The sequence below is a fragment of the Bos javanicus genome, chromosome 27, assembly GCF_032452875.1.
Source record: "Bos javanicus breed banteng chromosome 27, ARS-OSU_banteng_1.0, whole genome shotgun sequence".
In the NCBI taxonomy this organism is placed as follows: domain Eukaryota; kingdom Metazoa; phylum Chordata; class Mammalia; order Artiodactyla; family Bovidae; genus Bos; species Bos javanicus.
Window position 1 is genome coordinate 37,184,219 of NC_083894.1, and position 16,770 is coordinate 37,200,988.

Consider the following 16,770-nt stretch of genomic DNA (forward strand, 5'->3'; position numbering starts at 1 on the left):
GGTGAATGTTTGCTTAACTTCATAGGAAACTGCTAAACGAACTTTTCCCATCGTTGTACCAGTTTTTGTTTCACCAGAGATGCGTGGGAATTCCAGTTATCACACTCAGAATCTGCTCTTTTTACCTTTCACCATTCTTGAGGGAGGGCAGTGCTATGCTGCTGATTTGCTACCTGCCGTTACCCACGGCAACGAGGACCTCATTCTTACCAGGATCCCAAGTTATCCAGGAAAAGTCTGAGCCAGAAAGCAGGCAGGCGCCCTGAGACAGGGCCCGGCCTGACCGTGGTCGTGTTCCCTCTGGCACTTAGGATCACGGTGCATGATGCCTGCAGGCTTAGGAATCAGAGCCTTTGTGCAAATCAGAAGAACAGAAGAGCACTTACCTGTTATCTTCCTCCGCATCCACGGACACACAAAGAGCCACACGAAGAGGGCGAACAGCAGCGCGACCCCGAAGGAGATGAGGGCGATCGCCCACATGGGGAGGACCAGGCCCATCACTGGGGACAGAGGGAACACAGCTGTCACGGGACACGTCTCCAAGGCCGGGTGTGACATCCCCACTCCTGCCATGCGCCGGCCCTGAAGTGCATCATCTGGATTCTGTGTTTAATAAAACTCTCAGCCACAACACTGTGCTAGACTTCTTCTGGGGAACAAAGTCTTGTGTTTAAGACTCACGACTGGGACTTCCTGGGTGATGTGGTGGATAAGAATCCACCTCTCAGTGTAGGGGACATGGGCCCCTGGTCCAGGAAGACTCCACATGCCTCGGAGCAACTAAGCCTGTGTGCCACAACGACTGAGCCCATGCATCCTGCGGCCCAGTTGCTCTCGGGCACTAGAGCTCCGCAAGAGAAGCCACTGCAGTGAGAAGCCCATGTACCACGACAAGGAGTAGCCCCTCTCCACAAGTAGAGAAAGCCCACGACGAAGACCCGACGCAGCCAAATAAATGAATTATAAAATTGTAAAGAAATAATGGAGATGTACTATTTGCCTTGTGACTCTGTTGTTAACTCAGTGAGTAAGCTGATCATTAAAAAGTGACCAACTTGGCACAAACGACATATTAAGCTGGGAATAAACCCATTTACAGTATTATCTCAGTACCTAAATTCCCGAGTGGACAAACGGGGGCAAGAAGGGGTCTGTCTTCCCTCCCGATGCCCGCCCCCGCCTCCCCAGGACAGCCCGTAGCCCAGGGCTGCAGCGGCCACAGCAAGGCTGGCGGCCGCCTCTCTGGTTTCTCAATAGTCAGCAGCCCGGCTTTAAATGGACATGACGCTTGGACCACACACACAAACCTTTTTTAAAGTCAGCTTAAATTGAGAAACAGCAGACGCAGGAAGAGTCTGCTGCTCCGCTTTGTAACTGCTGGACAGCAGGGCATAAATTTCTTGGGAGAAACGTGCCTTCCTTGTTCCAGAAAGAGGAGAGTGACTCCCATCACTGGAGACCTGGCACCACCACCAAGATGGGTCTGCACAAACAGACCTTGCCACGTTGTCTTCTCTCCTGTTAGCTTCCTCCGTATGTTTCCTGGCCTCTTTCCATAATTTATCACCCTCTGTCAAAACGGTACATAAGTCCTGAAGTCTAACTGCTTCTCTGAGTGCTCATTTCTTTTCTGTGAAGGCTTTCATATGCATAAATAAACCCTTTTATTGTTTAAAAAAAAAAAAAAGTCAGCTTAGATAGAAAAGTGTTTTCAAAGGACACTGACTTTCAAGCTCAATTCTTCTTTCAAGGGCCAACTCATGGAATTACAACACAGAAAAGCTTTTCATTGCTGTCCGGTCCAGCACACAGAGTTGCCATTCCCTCAGTCAAGAAAAAGGTGGAAGGTGGAGAGACATCAGGCTTCCCTGCCCTGCAGGGCCCCGAGCCCAGCTCCCCTGGTGACACAGGTGTGATTCAGACACTCACAGATGCCCCCTCGCACAGGCACAAGGCGACAGGCACGAGAGCACTCACTAGAGCACTGCCTGTAACAGGAAGAGTTTGTAAGACAAGTGATCCACGCATCATCATGGAAGCGTGGAGTCAGCGTGGCGCGTAGCGTAAAATAAGGTCGAGATAAATGGACTGATAAGAAGAGATGCTCTTGTCTAGTCAAGTGAGAAAGGCCAGCGAGATCACGGTGTGTGCAGCACCACCCAACTTATGTCTAGAAGAGAAACACTGCCGTTTCCCCGCCACGGCCAAGTGTACACTCCTGAACAGATCGTAAAAGTTCTGGGAAGAACCAGCGGTCACTCCTGTGGAGGGATGGGAAACAGGAGGGGTCTCTCCCTGTGCTGTACACTATCCATCTTAAGCACAAGGCCACCCACCCCGGCATCTCACTCCCAAGCCCGAGGCCTTCAGCACTATACCACATTCTTTCTAAATAGAAGGAGAGAAGGGCTCTTAGTCACAAGCACATGGATAATGACAAAAACAGAGAAGGCAAAGAAAAAAAAACTGTAAAAAAACTTCAATAACTTGAAAAGCAGAAACTCAGTCATTTGGGAAGCAAAATCAGGTCTATGTATCTGCTTGTTCGTTTGCTAAAGGCTCCTATAGCACTTACTTTCTGCTTTCATACTGCTAACTTTGAAAATTTATAATAAGCACACACTTTTGTAAATTGTTAAACTTTTTTTAAAGTTTGAAATAAATGAACTGTTTAAAACTCTGCTCTTAAATAAACCTCTAATGCTGCAGGCTTTGTTACTATTAACTGTTCTTTTTTTTTAAATATAAAACTGACTTTCTTTTTTTCCATTATTTTTTTCATTGGCATATAATTGCTCACTGTTAACCATTCTATAAAAAGTAAGGGTGGCTCAGACGGTAAAGAATCCACCTGCAGTGCAGGAGACCTGAGTCTGATCCCTGGGTCGGGAAGATCCCCTGGAGAAGGGAATGGCAACCCACTCCAGTATTCTTGCCTGGAGAATCCCATGGACAGAGGAGCATGGAGGGCTACAGTCCATAAGGTTGCAAAGAGTTGGACAAGAACCATTCTCTCTCTCTCTCTCTCTCTCTCTCTATATATATATATATATATATATATATATATTTATATATAAATCAACTGAAAATTATTCAGGTAAGGTATTATTAGACATTTTGGTAATGGTAAGAGGGAGAATGGGTAGTTAATACTCTAAATGGGGAGTCAGGATTAGCATATACAAGTATGGAAAGTAAGAACCAGAATCACCCAGCCTTGGCACCGTGGAAGGGTCACTGGTGGGAGCAGACACTCAGTAGCCAGGCGGCTCCACCATCCAGCACCCGGACACGCCAGCAAGCAAGGCCCCACATGGGGCTGCGCTGGGGCGGCCGGCAGCCCCACCCTAGCCCTGGCTCTGTCTCCGGATCCAGGCTTGGAGCTGCTTATAAAACCACTCAGGCTGACCTCACTCGGCCGTGCCTGTGGCTGGGGCTCCCCGCTTCTGCTCTGTGTCTGCGTGTCAGTGTCCGGACACGGGGAAGGACCACGCCGATGTGGTTTCTTGCTGAACTGAATGGTAACTGTTAATTACCAACATCAAACCAACTGCGGCTTAAAACTACCTGGCATTTGAAGAGTCCTCCCCGTCTGCTTTGCGACTTCTGGTTGAGCTGATGATGAACTTGACACTTGGGCTACTTTGGCCTCACCACCTTAACCTGATCTAAGACAGGTGAGCTCTGGATCTTGGGGGAGGGGCATGAAGCCCGGGAGCTGGAGAGATGAGTGTCTGAACGAGTGGACACTGTTGCTCCCAGGCCCCCCTCTCCTCCATCCCCTCTGAGCAGAGCCCACAGCAGGGCAGAGCAGGGCCGCTCCATGTGCTCCTTCCAGGCCATCTCTGTACTGAAGTTACACAGGCTCCGGAGGGCATCAGGACCCACACCCGAAAGGGACAGGCTGAGGCTGGCTACACTCAAGGCTCACAACGCTTCGAGGGGACAATGAGCCACAAGGTCACCTGCTCCTGAACCGTTACCATCACGACCGCCTTCACCATCGGTTTGGCCTAGAAAGTGGCCAGGAAGCTCCGGAGCCACCCTCTGAGTCACAGGACTGGATGGAAGATCAGAGGGTGAGGGGGCGGGAGACACGGGAAAAAAGCCAGGGGTGGGGCAAGATGGCGAAGAGCAAAGGAACCAGGAAGATGGGTGAGTTGCTGATGGTGAGAAAGAGAGAGACAGGAACAGAATGGGGACTGGATCTTACTGAACTATTCCAGCAGTTTAGCAAATTAACAGCATCAAGAGCACACACCAGCATGAACGTATATACAAAAGAGAAACAGACCCACAGACATAGAAAATAAACTTCTGCTTATAAAGGGGAAAGGAGGGAGGAATAAACCAGGAGTTTGGGATTAACAGATATACACTATGCGTACTCAGTCGCTTCAGTCGGGTCTTGACTCTGCGACCCCATGGACTGTAGTCCGCCAGGCTCCTCTGTCCATGGGGTTCTCCAGGCAAGAATACTGGAGTGGGTTGCCATTCCCTTCTCCAGGGGATCGTCCCGATCCAGGGATCAAACCTGCATCTCTTAGGTCTCCTGCATTGGCAGGCGGATTCTTTACCACTAGAGCTACCTGGGAAGCCCAGCAGATACACATTACTATATATAAAATAGATAAGCCACAAGGACCTATTACATAGCATAGGAAACTATACTCAACATTATATAATAACCTATAAGGTTAAATCTTAAAGGGAAAAGAACCTGAAAAAGAATACATATGGTATATAATACACGATATTACACATTAAGAGTATGTGGGAACACATGTATACCTGTGGCAGAATCATGTTGATGTATGGCAAAACCAATACAATACTGTAAAGTAATTAACCTCTAATTAAAATAAATTTATTTAAAAAAAAAAGTATATTATATAATATATGCTTAATATGTAATTATATAATTATATATTAAGTTATATAATTTATATTATATATGACTTATATATTATGTTATGTACTTATATAGTTATGTATTTATATGTTATACATATTATGTATTACATGTGTTAGGCATATGTATATAATCCTGATTAACTGTGCTGTACACCTGAAACAAATACAACACTGTAAATCAACTATGCTCCGATTAAAAAAAAAAGAGCAGCAGGACTTACTTTCAAAGCCTCATGCAAGAGATGCTGACTAATAGTTATGGGACCCAGCTCTAACTTGTACGAAATATACAGAAGCCAAGTTTCATGGATAAAAAAATCAATGAAATGCAAAAATCCAGCACAGAAAAGCCCTTCAATCAATGTATTTTCAGGGGAAAACTTTTTTCCTTCTGAAAATTCAAGGTAGACTTTTTTACAATAAAATTTTTGACAAAAATACTTGGTACTGAGTGGCCTTCCTGCTAGGGTCTCAGATTATCCTCGGATAAGATGCTCAAGAGGGCGCTGAGGCTCGGCCGCACCCGGGGGAGGCAAAGTAGGGCACGGCTTGGGCCTGAACTGCTCCGTCCCTCGGCCAGGAGCGGCGGCCAGGAGCCCGCACTGGGCGCGCGGAAGCCCAGGCCTGGCTCCAGCCCTCAGTAGCCTTTTATGTCCAGCTCTTTCATTTTCTGAACAGCAAAGATATGATGAATAGTGATTCAGCTCAAACCTCAGGCATCCTTGCAATTCTCTCCCAAACCCCCTGAAGATCAGAATATCCAACGGACTTGGGGAGGAAGTACAGAGAACCATTAGACCCACTCATGGTCTTCCGGAGTCCTTTCTTTGGTACAGCGCTTATTTTTCACGTACAACTATCACTGTTACAATCTGATGCTTTGAACATGTTGGTCTACAACAAAACCCAAACTAGTGACTCCATTTATTAGCGAAGAGAGGACTAGTAAAAAGCGATTCTACAGATGAGGTCCACATGGCGTGTGTGTGTTAGTTACCGCGGGAAAATGAGGCTTCTCCAGACCCCTCCGGCTCGAGCCCATGTTAGTCCCTTACACCTCTCACCCACCTCGCCAGCACCCTCTCTTCTCCCTTTCTCTGGTTGAATTTTATAAATAATACAAGATTAGAAAAGATCAGCCATAGATAATCAACCCGCCCTACCTACTGTACAGCACAGGGACCTCTGCTCAATATCCTGTACTAACCTGTATGGGAAAAGAATCTGAAGGAAAACAGATTCATGTATAACTGAACCACTTTGCTGTTCACTTAAAACTAACATAATGCAGTAAATCAACTATACTCCAATATAATTTAAAAACTTTTTAAAAGCCATACAAAACTGTAGGATGTACAAATATGAAAATGCCTCCTGTCCTCCCCTCTTGAACCCACTTCCCAGAGAAACACTGATAAATATTTGGTATGTATCTTCCCAGGCATTTTCTAGAGATAAACGAACATCTAGTGCAGAGTGTGTGTGGATTTCTCTTACTTTGCCTTCAATTGAGTAGATGTAGACTGTACTGTATATATTGTTCTGGGCCTGCATTTCTCACGTAACTGTATACTCTGGACATTTTCCCACAGTAACTCACACACACACACATGCAGACCTCATTTGAAGAATCGCTTTTTGCCAGTCCTCCTTCCCTGATAAATGGAGTCACCAGTTTTTGTTCTGTTTCAGATCAACATGTTCAAAGCACTGGAGGAGCTCCCTAGGTAAGAGAAATCCTGGGGCAACTTTAGGAAGATGAAGCACCACTTTGAAATTACAAAATGCTCTTTCCTAATCTGTCTTATAATTGGGATTTTTCTTCCCCCTGCATATGGTACTAGCTTTCTCAAACCAGGGTTTACTTACAACAGTTCTGAGAAGGAAGTGAGTTCAAATCACTGTTCTGAATCCTGCTCTGAGTGAAATTGGAGACTCTTCTCAGCCCAGGCCTTCCCCACCCAGGGCTGGGAACCACCCCAGCTCCAATGCCTGCTCCCTACAGCTCGGAATGTAAAAATTCAACACAGAACACAGAGCATCTCTGGGAACCAAGATCTTTCTCCTGAGTCAGCGGGGACTCGAGGGGTGCCTGATGCTCTGGGTTCCCTGGGGCTGGACCAGAAGGGCTGCCACTAGGGGAAGAAGAGGAGGAGGACATGGAGGGGAGAGAGAGAGGCTGGGAAAGGAAGAGAAGGGCGAGAAGGGGAAGAGGAGATGGAGGGGGAGGGGGAGGGGAGAGAAGATGGAGAGGGAGGGGGAGGGGAGTGGGAAGAAGAGGGAGGAGGAGGGGAAGAGGGAGAGGCTGAGAAAGGAAGAGAAGGGCGAGGAGGGGGAGGGGAGATGGAGGGGGAGGGGGAGATGGAGGGGGAGGGGAGAGAAGATGGAGAAGGAGGGGAGAGGGAGAGGCTGGGAAAGGAAGAGAAGGGCGAGGAGGGGAAGAGGAGATGGAGGGGGAGGTGGGGGAGGAGATGGAGGGGGAGGGGAGATGGAGGGGGAGGGGAGAGAAGATGGAGAAGGAGGGGAGAGGGAGGAGGGGGAGGGGAGTGGGAAGAAGAGGGAGGAGGGGGAGAGAGAGCAGGTGGGAAAGGAAGAGAAGATGGAGAAGGGGAGGAGGGGAGGAGGAGGGGGAGGGGAGTGGGAGGAGGGGAAAGAGGAGGGGAGAGGGAGAATGGGGGGAGAGAGCAGCTGGGAAAGGAAGAGAAGATAGAGAAGGGGGAGGAAGGGAGGAGGAGAGGGAGGGGGTGGGAGGAGGGGGAAGGGGAGGGGAGTGGGGGGCAGAGGGAGGGGGAGGGGAGAAGGAGGAGGGGGAGGAGAGAGAAGATGGAGAAAGGGGACAAGGGGAGAGGGAGGAAGAAGAGGAGAAGGCAGCCCATCTCAGGCACAGACCACTTTGGGGAAGCCAGACAACCAGGCCTGGTGGAGTCAGACAATTCATCTGCTGGTGAGGAGTTAGGGCTTTTGAAGAGCACCTTTTTACATAAGGACTGTGATAAGATAGCAGCATTTATGGTGAAAGGATCATATTACTAGGGTTCGGATTAGGGTTAGGCTTATTAGATAAAGTGGTCTGTATAGTCAAAGCTCTGGTTTTTCTTGTAGTCCTTTATGGATGTGAGACTTGGACCATAAAGAAGGCTGACCTCCAAAGAATTGATGCCTTTGAACTGTGGTGTTGGAGAAAGGAGATCAAACCAGTCCATCCTAAAGGAAATCAACCCCAAATATTCAGTGGAGGGACTGATGCTGAAGCTGAAGCTCCAACTTTGGTCACCTGATGCAAAGAGCCTACTCACTAGAAAAGACCCTGATGCTAGGAAAGATTGAGGGCAAGAGGAGAAGAGGGCAGAAGAGGATGAGATGGTTGGATGGAACCACTGATTCAATGGACATGAATCTGAGCAGACTCCAGGAGATAGCGGAGGGCAGGGAAGCCTGGTGTGCTGCAGTCCATGGGGTTGCAAGAAGTCAGACACAACTTAGCAACTGAAGAACAACAATAGGTAAAGAGGTGGTTAGAGCAGGGACCCTCCAAACGCACAAGCATCAGGTCACCCCGAGCGCTCCGTCCCATAAACCTAGACTGCTGGGCTGTGTTTCTGGTTCAGCGGGTCTAAGCCTGAGGATCTGCATTTCTGACAAGTGACCACGTGACGCCAATGCTCCTGGTGCAGGGACCACACTTGGACGTGGGAAGCGTCATTAGCTAGTCTGCTCTGACTCCACAAAGCCGTGTGCCATGAGCCTCACTCAGCATTTGTTCTAGAAAGGCAGAACAAAAACCAGGTCCCGCCAGCTGAAGCCCTTCATCAAAAATAAACTTCAGGCTTGTATCCAACCCAACCCAAGTGATTTATCCAACCCAACCCACTTTATTTCCTCAAGTTATTTTTGCTTCTTGTGAATTATTTTTTTAAGGACAAAAAGGCAAAGACAATCTTTGAAGAGCGCTAACTCGGTCTCTGAAGTATGAGGACGACTTCTGAGACAAGTCACGTCAAACGCAAAGTGAAACAAATCAAACTAGGCCCAAGATATAAACAACTTCAAAATAATTTAGGGAGGAGGAAGGGAGGAAGTCAAACCAGAGCTCCGTGACTCAGCCCACGGGGACCCACCGGGTCCAACTCACGGGGAAAAGTGCCACTTATCAGAGTCTCTGAAAGTTGCAACAGGGTTAGGTTGATGCCACCACTCTCTGTCAGAACATTTCATTATTTCCTCTTATCTCTAAGGCCCCTTACACTAAATGGAAACATTTTAAGGAAGAAAAGGACTAGAAGATTAAATCTCAAAATCGGCTGAAAGGCCGGCCAGTTGTGAGAAAGGCAGAGGACTGGGTCTTCCCGGCTCACTTGTCCCTAGATATGACACCAGGGCTACAGACGACCCAGCTGGACGGCAGAGAAGCCGGCATGAGGAAACAGGATGGAATTAATGTCTTAGTTTCAAGGGCGAAGTTAACCTTCAATGTTTAAATAAAAATAGGATTTGGACTCAACTACTGGATGGATATTCTAGAAACACTCCCCAGAGCAAGACCTCAGCAAAGTCCTTTTCGGACTCTGGTTGGACCCTCTGTCCTGACCTCCTTCCTTCCCTATGCAAAGCCCCTCACCCCCAAACTTCAAGTAAGGAAAAGCTCCCACAGCAGCGTGTGTGGGGAGACAGAGACGAGCTGACTCAGGACACGCTGGAGACGTGAGGCTGAAGAGATGACCGATGGCAGGGAAGGAAACCGCGCCCCCCAGACCCCTGAGCATATCGTGAGCAGCCCCCGAGCTCAGCGCTCTGCCCTCGTCACCTCCTGTCATGTGGCCTCCCTTTCACAGCGGTTCCTGCCCACCCTCTCTGCTTTATGAGGTGCAGAGGCTCGGGGAGAGGAAGCGACGGGCTCTCCCAGCACGGGGAGCTTCAACTGTGTTCCCAGGTGAGTATCCATCACCAAGGTTCTCGTACCGACTTCCCAATATTCCCAAACAAAGGGGCAGCCACCCTCTTCACACTACCTGGACATTAAATAGATACAAAACCACATCATTTCCAAATATATTAGAAGCCTTTTCTTGAGGGGGGTGCTGAGCTTCATGGCTCGTGGGATCTTAGTTCCCCAGCCGGGGATTGAACCCGGGCCCTGGCAGTAAAAGCACCAAGCCGTAACCATTGCACAGCCAGGGAACTCCCTGGAAGCCATCTTTAAAGAGAGTGAGGAGAAAGGAAAGAATGTATGAGGCCGATGTATTCTGATCGTCATTTACGGTGACATCAGGGACCAGATGCTGGGTGTCTGACCCTGCCCTGTCACGTGCCAACAGAATACGCTAACGGGGGCTTGGAAGTAGGCTGCCCACTTTCAAGTCTGCTCTATGCCTCACTAGTTACATGGCCTCAGCACTCAGCCAGCTTCACTGTGCCTGTTTCCTACCCGTCAGGAGATGTTGGCAATATTACTGATTTCCTAGAAGAGTTAATTCATTTAAAACTCAGCTCAATAAAAGCATTTATTTTTTATTATTCTTCAGAACTTCTCGATGAAGTATTTATATTATCCTTGGTTGCCTCTTTCATTTTATAGTTTCATTTCTCTAGCATAATTTTATCTCTTAGTAATCTGACTCTTCTAGAGAATTTGCAATAAAACTGCAGCAAAAGACGAGAAAAACAGGGACTTCCTTGGTGGTCCGGCGGTTAAGTCTGCACACTTCCGATGTAAGGGATGCAGGTTTGATCCCTGGGCCGGGAACTAAGTGATGGCCAAAAGATAAAAAATTAAAATATTTTTTTACAGATGAGAAAAAGAAGTGATGGAAAAAATAGGTAAGTCTAGAAAAAGTCAAATTTTAATAAAAATCATACATTTGTGGTCTTCTGACATTCAGATCAAGAACCAAGGAGAGAGAGAAATAGAGGCTAGGGAAAAAAAATACAGAATTTAGAAAGAAATGATTCTCATTTCCACCAGTTCCCATTTCTAGGACTCTGTCTGACAAAGGGCCCCTCGCCTTCCTTTGTTAATCTCTTACATAACTAGCGCAGGAGGCGTCTGGTCATCAACGGCTGCTCGTCTTTCTGCTCAGCTCACCTGGGCTCTGGGAGCTGAGTAAAACCAAGACCAAGTGCTCGGGTGGGCAGGTGACTTCCCACCTGGTCCTCCGGGGCCCGCCCAGCACCACGCGAAAGCTTCGTGAGATGCAGACTTGGGGTGGGGTGGCCTTCACACTGGACAGCTGCTTTTTCTCTGACTCCGCCTCTGCTTTTTGTTTTTTTAATGGATCGTGGAAATAGCCTTTGACAAATACACTTCATACTCTGAATGATCAAGCCAGAAGGGCCATCAGGCTGCTGTTGTCTGAGGCGAGGGTCTCACCTCTCTCCAGCTCACCACGACGCTTACCTTGCACTTTTCATGTAACTTAAAGCAGCTGTGATGCTTCGCCACTACCCCCACCCTGCCCCTGAAATCTGAAAGCCCTGACCTCAACTCTTCAAAGCTGTAAGATCCATGTTCTGAATGCTCTTCAGAAGACGCCCAAGTAGAAGGTTACGCAGAGCTATGAATCACGGCAGGGTGGGGCACACCCCTGGTGGCCCAGTGGTAACAAATCCGCCTGTAACGCAGGTGTAATGGGTCTGGGCTGGGAAGCTCCCAGGTGCCTTGGGGCAGCGAAGCCCGTGCACCACAACTGCTGAAGCCCATGCAGCTAGAGCCCGTTCTCCGCAACAAGAAAAGCCAGCACGGTGACAAACCCGGGCACCGCACTATAGGGTAGCCCTGGCTCGCCGCAGCCAGAGAGAGCCCACGTGCAGCGAGGAAGACCCAGCGCAGCCAAAAATAAAAAAGAAATAGAATTAAAAAGAACCATTCAGAAAGAGTGAAGTACACAAACATACAGTTAGATACGGCTATTAAAGCCTGAGAAAAACTGCCTTGAGAAAACCCCAATGGCGAAATTAATAAGGATTTCCCCCATTTCGGAAGAGGGTGCTTTCGACTGTAAGGACGCACCATTTAGCAGAAGCTTTATCTTTTCAACAGAGACAGGGAGATTTCTGTCAGATGTGGCCCACAACTGAGTATGAATCCTTAACGGACATTAGCGAGAAGGAGAACACCACCGCGAGCCTCTCCGCTGACCGGGCGCCCCCACGATGACGGGTGTGTCAGGATCCGGCCGTAGGAGGCCCATCCCAGAGAGAAATGGGCACCCCTCCCCACCGTCCTCTCCGCAGACACTCAGACGGAGATGCTGAGTGAGGCCCCTACAAGCTCATCAACACGGAGATGTGTGCAAATACCAATACTGTGTGAAAGCATTTTACCCACTAAAAAGGTTAAAGAAAGGGAGTTTTAACCAGGCCCCACCCCAAGGCCTTGGGAAAAAAGAACACAGGCCATCAGAACGGGAAGAAAAGGAGGAATTCTGAAAACAGAAGTACCACTGGGTCGAGGATCTGGGGGACGAAACAGCACAGCTCTGATGACTGGACTTACTGGCCTGATGAGTTCTGGGGGTGGGGGGTGGATGTTTGTGGTGTGGACACGTGGGAGCCCCCCAACCCTGTCCAGGGTGCGGACCTACTGTTTACACCTGCCCCCTCCTCCCCCGCCCCCGGGCCCCCAGCTCAGGGAGGTTCCGGCTGCCACATCACGTCCTGTGACTCTGCACCAGGAAGGGGATATTAATCGTCTTTTTTTTTAACCCAAGTCTCTGGCTTTTCTATTTCACACCTCTCTTGAATATGTAAAACAAGTAACTGCGCCTCCTGTTTGCTCTGCTCCGTAAAGACCACGAGTAGCGCTTCTGGCTGGCGGCCAGCAACAGCGCCAGGCCCAGGTCCACCACCCAGGCTGGACTCTCACACGCCCGCTGGCCGAGGGCTCTTACCTGGGGCTCCGGTGTACATGATGGAGAAGACATTGATGGCGATGGTGGCGGCGTAGAACACGGGAAGCGCCCGGAGGCCGTTAGGAACGGGGTCCTCCTGCGGGGTAAGGAGATGAGGGGGCAGGTCAGGACTCCAGGGGGTGTCTGCAGGCGGGCAAGATGACATGCAGTGCTGCTCGGGGAAAGCCCCGCCTGGTCTGTGCGCACCCAGACCCAGCGCTGGCCTGGGCTGTCCTTCCCACTCGAGCGCTGTGTCAAAGGGCCGCCAGGGGGACCAGCAGAAACATCAACGCACAGGGACCGCGGGGGCTGGCGGGACACTTGGGGACAGAGAAGGGCTGCTGGTGAGGCCAGCTCCCAGGACCCAAGCCCCAACCGGCCTCCCCTTCAGAACCCAGGGCGCTCGCTATCCTAACGATGCGCACGCTGGCCCCCTAAAATCCACCTTCCACAAATATTTTCAGGCCTGACCCTCCGAGGACGCCCTGAGAAAGTCAAGTGACTTCAACACCATGGCGTTGAATTTTATGTGATTTTATGTGACTCTGTGACACACGCCTGCTGTGTTGAAATACATAAATATAGAACCCCGTGCTACAAGTTTCCAAATCTTTTCACAAGGTAGAGCGTTTCACCTTCAACTGCCACACGGAAAAGAACTGTGGGCTCTTTGTCTAAGAAAACATTTTTTTCTTTTAACAACCTTAGGCTTCTGGTACAACAGTTCCTAAATCTAACGTTTCAACAAGAACAGTACTGCACATGTTTAAGGCAAAATATCACCTGGGAGAATATTAGAAATTTAGAGTTTACAGAGGAAAAATGTAGAGTTTGAGGGTGTGGATCCACAGAGGATTCTGAAGCAAAAATATGAACTGGGAACTCAACGTAGCACTGGCATGTAGGTGTTGCTTAAATAGTTCAAAAAGGGGCTACTTTCTAATGACTGTGTAAAACACTCTTGTACATTGATATGAATCTATTACCTACCCTATTACAAGGAAAATCAAGTCTAAACATTTCTTTTTTTTTTTAGGTCTAAAAATTGATGAGCGCTACAGAAGTCAGGATCAGTAGCCCGTGTGCATGCTAAGTCACTTCAATCATGTCCGACTCTTTGCGACCCTATGGAGGAGCCCACCAGGCTCTTGTGTCCATGGGATTCTGCAGGTTAGAATACTGGAGCGGGCTGCCATGCCCTCCTCTTGAAGTGAGCTACAGAAGTCAGGATCAGGAGAGACTATCTCAAAGGTTCCTACTGTCAAATGCAGACGTGTAGAAATTAAGCCCGTTTGCGGAACATAAGCGCATCAAGAGCTTGCCTAGAATGTCTCTAGCGGCCCCCAGCACTCGTCAGGAGGCCAGAGTGAATGGAAGTGAAGTGTAAGGAGCACAGAGAGCAGGGGTGGGAGGTGACGCAGCCGCATGGGAGTCCCGGCCAGGCTCAGAGGCCAGCAGGTGAAAGGCAGGTATGAAGGGGTGGGCAGGGCCTGGGAGGAGCACGCCGCCCCCTGATCTGCCGTGGGCCCGGGACAGGAACCCGGGCTGAACCAAAAACAGAATGCCCACATGCTCACATGCCTACCACCTCTGCTTCCAAACTGTTCTTTTCTGGGGACAACAGCTGCTAAAGATAGACTCCTAACTGGTAACTTGTGAAGGTGTAAAGTCTTCTGTTTGTGTGCTGTAACTGAATCACCTTATGTTTTCTTAAATAACCTACTCTTTTTATTTTTTGCCTTGCCACAAGGCATGCAGGAACCCAGTGCCCCGACCAGGGATCAAACCCTCAACCCCTGCATTGGAAGCATGGACTCCTAACCACGGGACCACAGGGAAGTCCCCAGAGAACCTATTCTTAACACAGGATGACAGCGGTCTCACCGAGCCCCGTCTCCTTTCCTCCTCCTTTCTGTCCTTCCTTCCATCCACCCATCACCTGTCACCCGTCCAAGCAGCCTTTGTTCTCTCTCAATAGACACTCAGCCAGTGGCTCGGAAGGGCTGGGCAGAGCTGGGCGCTGCCTACACATGTGAACAGGGAGTCACGGTGTCCACTCTCAACAGACCTCACAAAGAGTGAACAGGGAGCCAAGCAGGAAATAAATCCCTGCACGACGATGTGAGAGTGCAGTGATGAGAAGGCAGGGAGCTTGTGGGAACACAAAGGGAGGAGCCCAGTGGAAGCTGGGGTGGGAGGCGTGGCTTCCTAGGATGGGACACCTGGGGGCAGAGGAGGGGCAGGAGCCCGCCTAGCAGGATGCCCAGGGCAGCAGAAATAAAAGGGGGAGGCTTACTAGGCACCTGCCAAGATGCTAACAGGTCCTGGCACAGCAGGAGCCCAGGAGAAGGGATGGTCAGTGTGCGATTACCCAAGAGACCTCAGCCTGACTCGAAGAAGAGCCGTGTAAGGACACAGCTCAAGGCAGGCACGTCCGACGGGCTTGGTGTGTGCCGAGTGACCAAGGGCAAGCGGCAGGGCTTATAAAGTGCTGCAACAGCCCCTGACATTCCCCTAGAACACTGATCTCAGTAAGTTTTCATTTTCATCTCATTTTATTTTTGATTAAAAAAAATGTACCCCCATAGGTGTAGTTCCTTCTTTTTATCTTGTCCTCAAGGACAGGGGAAAAAAAAAAAAATCCAGTGTCTCATGCTTCCCTTCTCCATTAGAAAACAGAAAATACCTTCCATGTGGGTAAAAAAATTCTCCAGTTGTTTTTAGTGCTGGGCAGTTTCAAAATCGTAACACTATCTCACTCTATTCTGTTTACTGGTCACAAAATCATTGTCTTTCCTTTTTGAGGCGTGAGCATTAGTGCCCGGGAATGCTGACCAGTGAGCTAAGTCATAGGGCAGGGCACCTCGTGTCCAGTCCTCGTTCCGGGGGGCCCCCGGGCACGCCACCCGAGTCCTCAGCCTGCTTTATAATAATGTCTGATTCCAACATCAGGGGCTGTGCCTTAGTAATTATCCCTCTGAGCCCTCTCACTATTAATTTTTATTGAGCAGAACCAAACTTAGCTCTAAAACTTAACTAAAAAAGATAATAAACTCGCTTACCTTTTTTAAGATGAACATTCTGATCAGTACAAACAGCACGCCAGACATGAAACCAGACAACAGTGGAGATATAAACCAAGAAGCAACTGAATAATTAAAAGAAAATCTAATGAATGTTAAAATTCTACACAATTCAGGTCCTATTTACATAAAAAGCAGTAACTAACATACAGCATACACATTAACAAACATTCCTAGAATTATTCACCTTTAACTCAAAACTCAACAAACCCACTGACCTCCACATGGGGGTCTCCACCCTCAGACACAAACCCCACCCCAACAAGCATGAACTCCTCCAGCCCACCACACACGTGGCCACCCCAGCTCTGGCCTCTGAAGATGGTTCCTCCGATTCCCACTGAGCCCCATCCTGTGCCAGCTGCGGGGCTAGCTGAAAAGGGGGCCCCGTCCCTTTCATATTCCAAGGCCAGCCTGGCACTGTTCCGCAGCCTCTGGCCACGCACTAGAAACATCTGCGGGAGTTTCCAAAAACCAGTTAACGCTCCGGCTCCAGCTACAGAATTCTGATTTCAAAGGTTTGGAAAGGGGTTGGGTACTGATATCTTTATTGCTCTCCCAGGTAATTCTAAAGTGCAGCGGGAACGAACCACTGTTTCAGGAGCCGGGGATCTTGGGTGAGCTTCCCAGTATCTCAGGTGAGTTTCCGGGGAGTTCATCTGAGTTTCCTGGGATCAGGTGAGTTCTCTGGACATTTGTGTCCTGACTGGCAGGTCAGGGGTCTGTTCAGGCTAGGGGTCCTGAGGCCACTATGACTCATAAGACGACGGAGGTGGGTGAGACAGTGTTTTTCGCAGTGGGCATGTGGGTACTTATGGGGTTTGATGGATTTTCCTCTCGCTGAAGAAGTCAGAGGCAGGAAGCAAGCTGTCAGACCTCTCCAA

The 16,770-nt window shown here is 49.1% G+C and overlaps 1 protein-coding gene across 6 annotated transcripts in view; it reads right to left on the bottom strand.

Annotated features, from left to right (window-relative positions):
* SLC20A2 (solute carrier family 20 member 2) overlaps nucleotides 1-16,770 on the bottom strand; it is a 115,587-nt gene that overhangs the window by 26,870 nt on the left and 71,947 nt on the right. For all 6 annotated transcript variants that reach the window (XM_061404595.1, XM_061404599.1, XM_061404598.1 and 3 more), the window contains 3 exons: nucleotides 15,866-15,951; nucleotides 12,804-12,900; nucleotides 387-503 (listed from right to left, as the gene is read on the bottom strand). In XM_061404595.1, coding sequence (XP_061260579.1) covers nucleotides 387-503; nucleotides 12,804-12,900; nucleotides 15,866-15,951 — 300 coding nt within the window. The remainder of the gene's footprint in view (nucleotides 1-386; nucleotides 504-12,803; nucleotides 12,901-15,865; nucleotides 15,952-16,770) is intronic.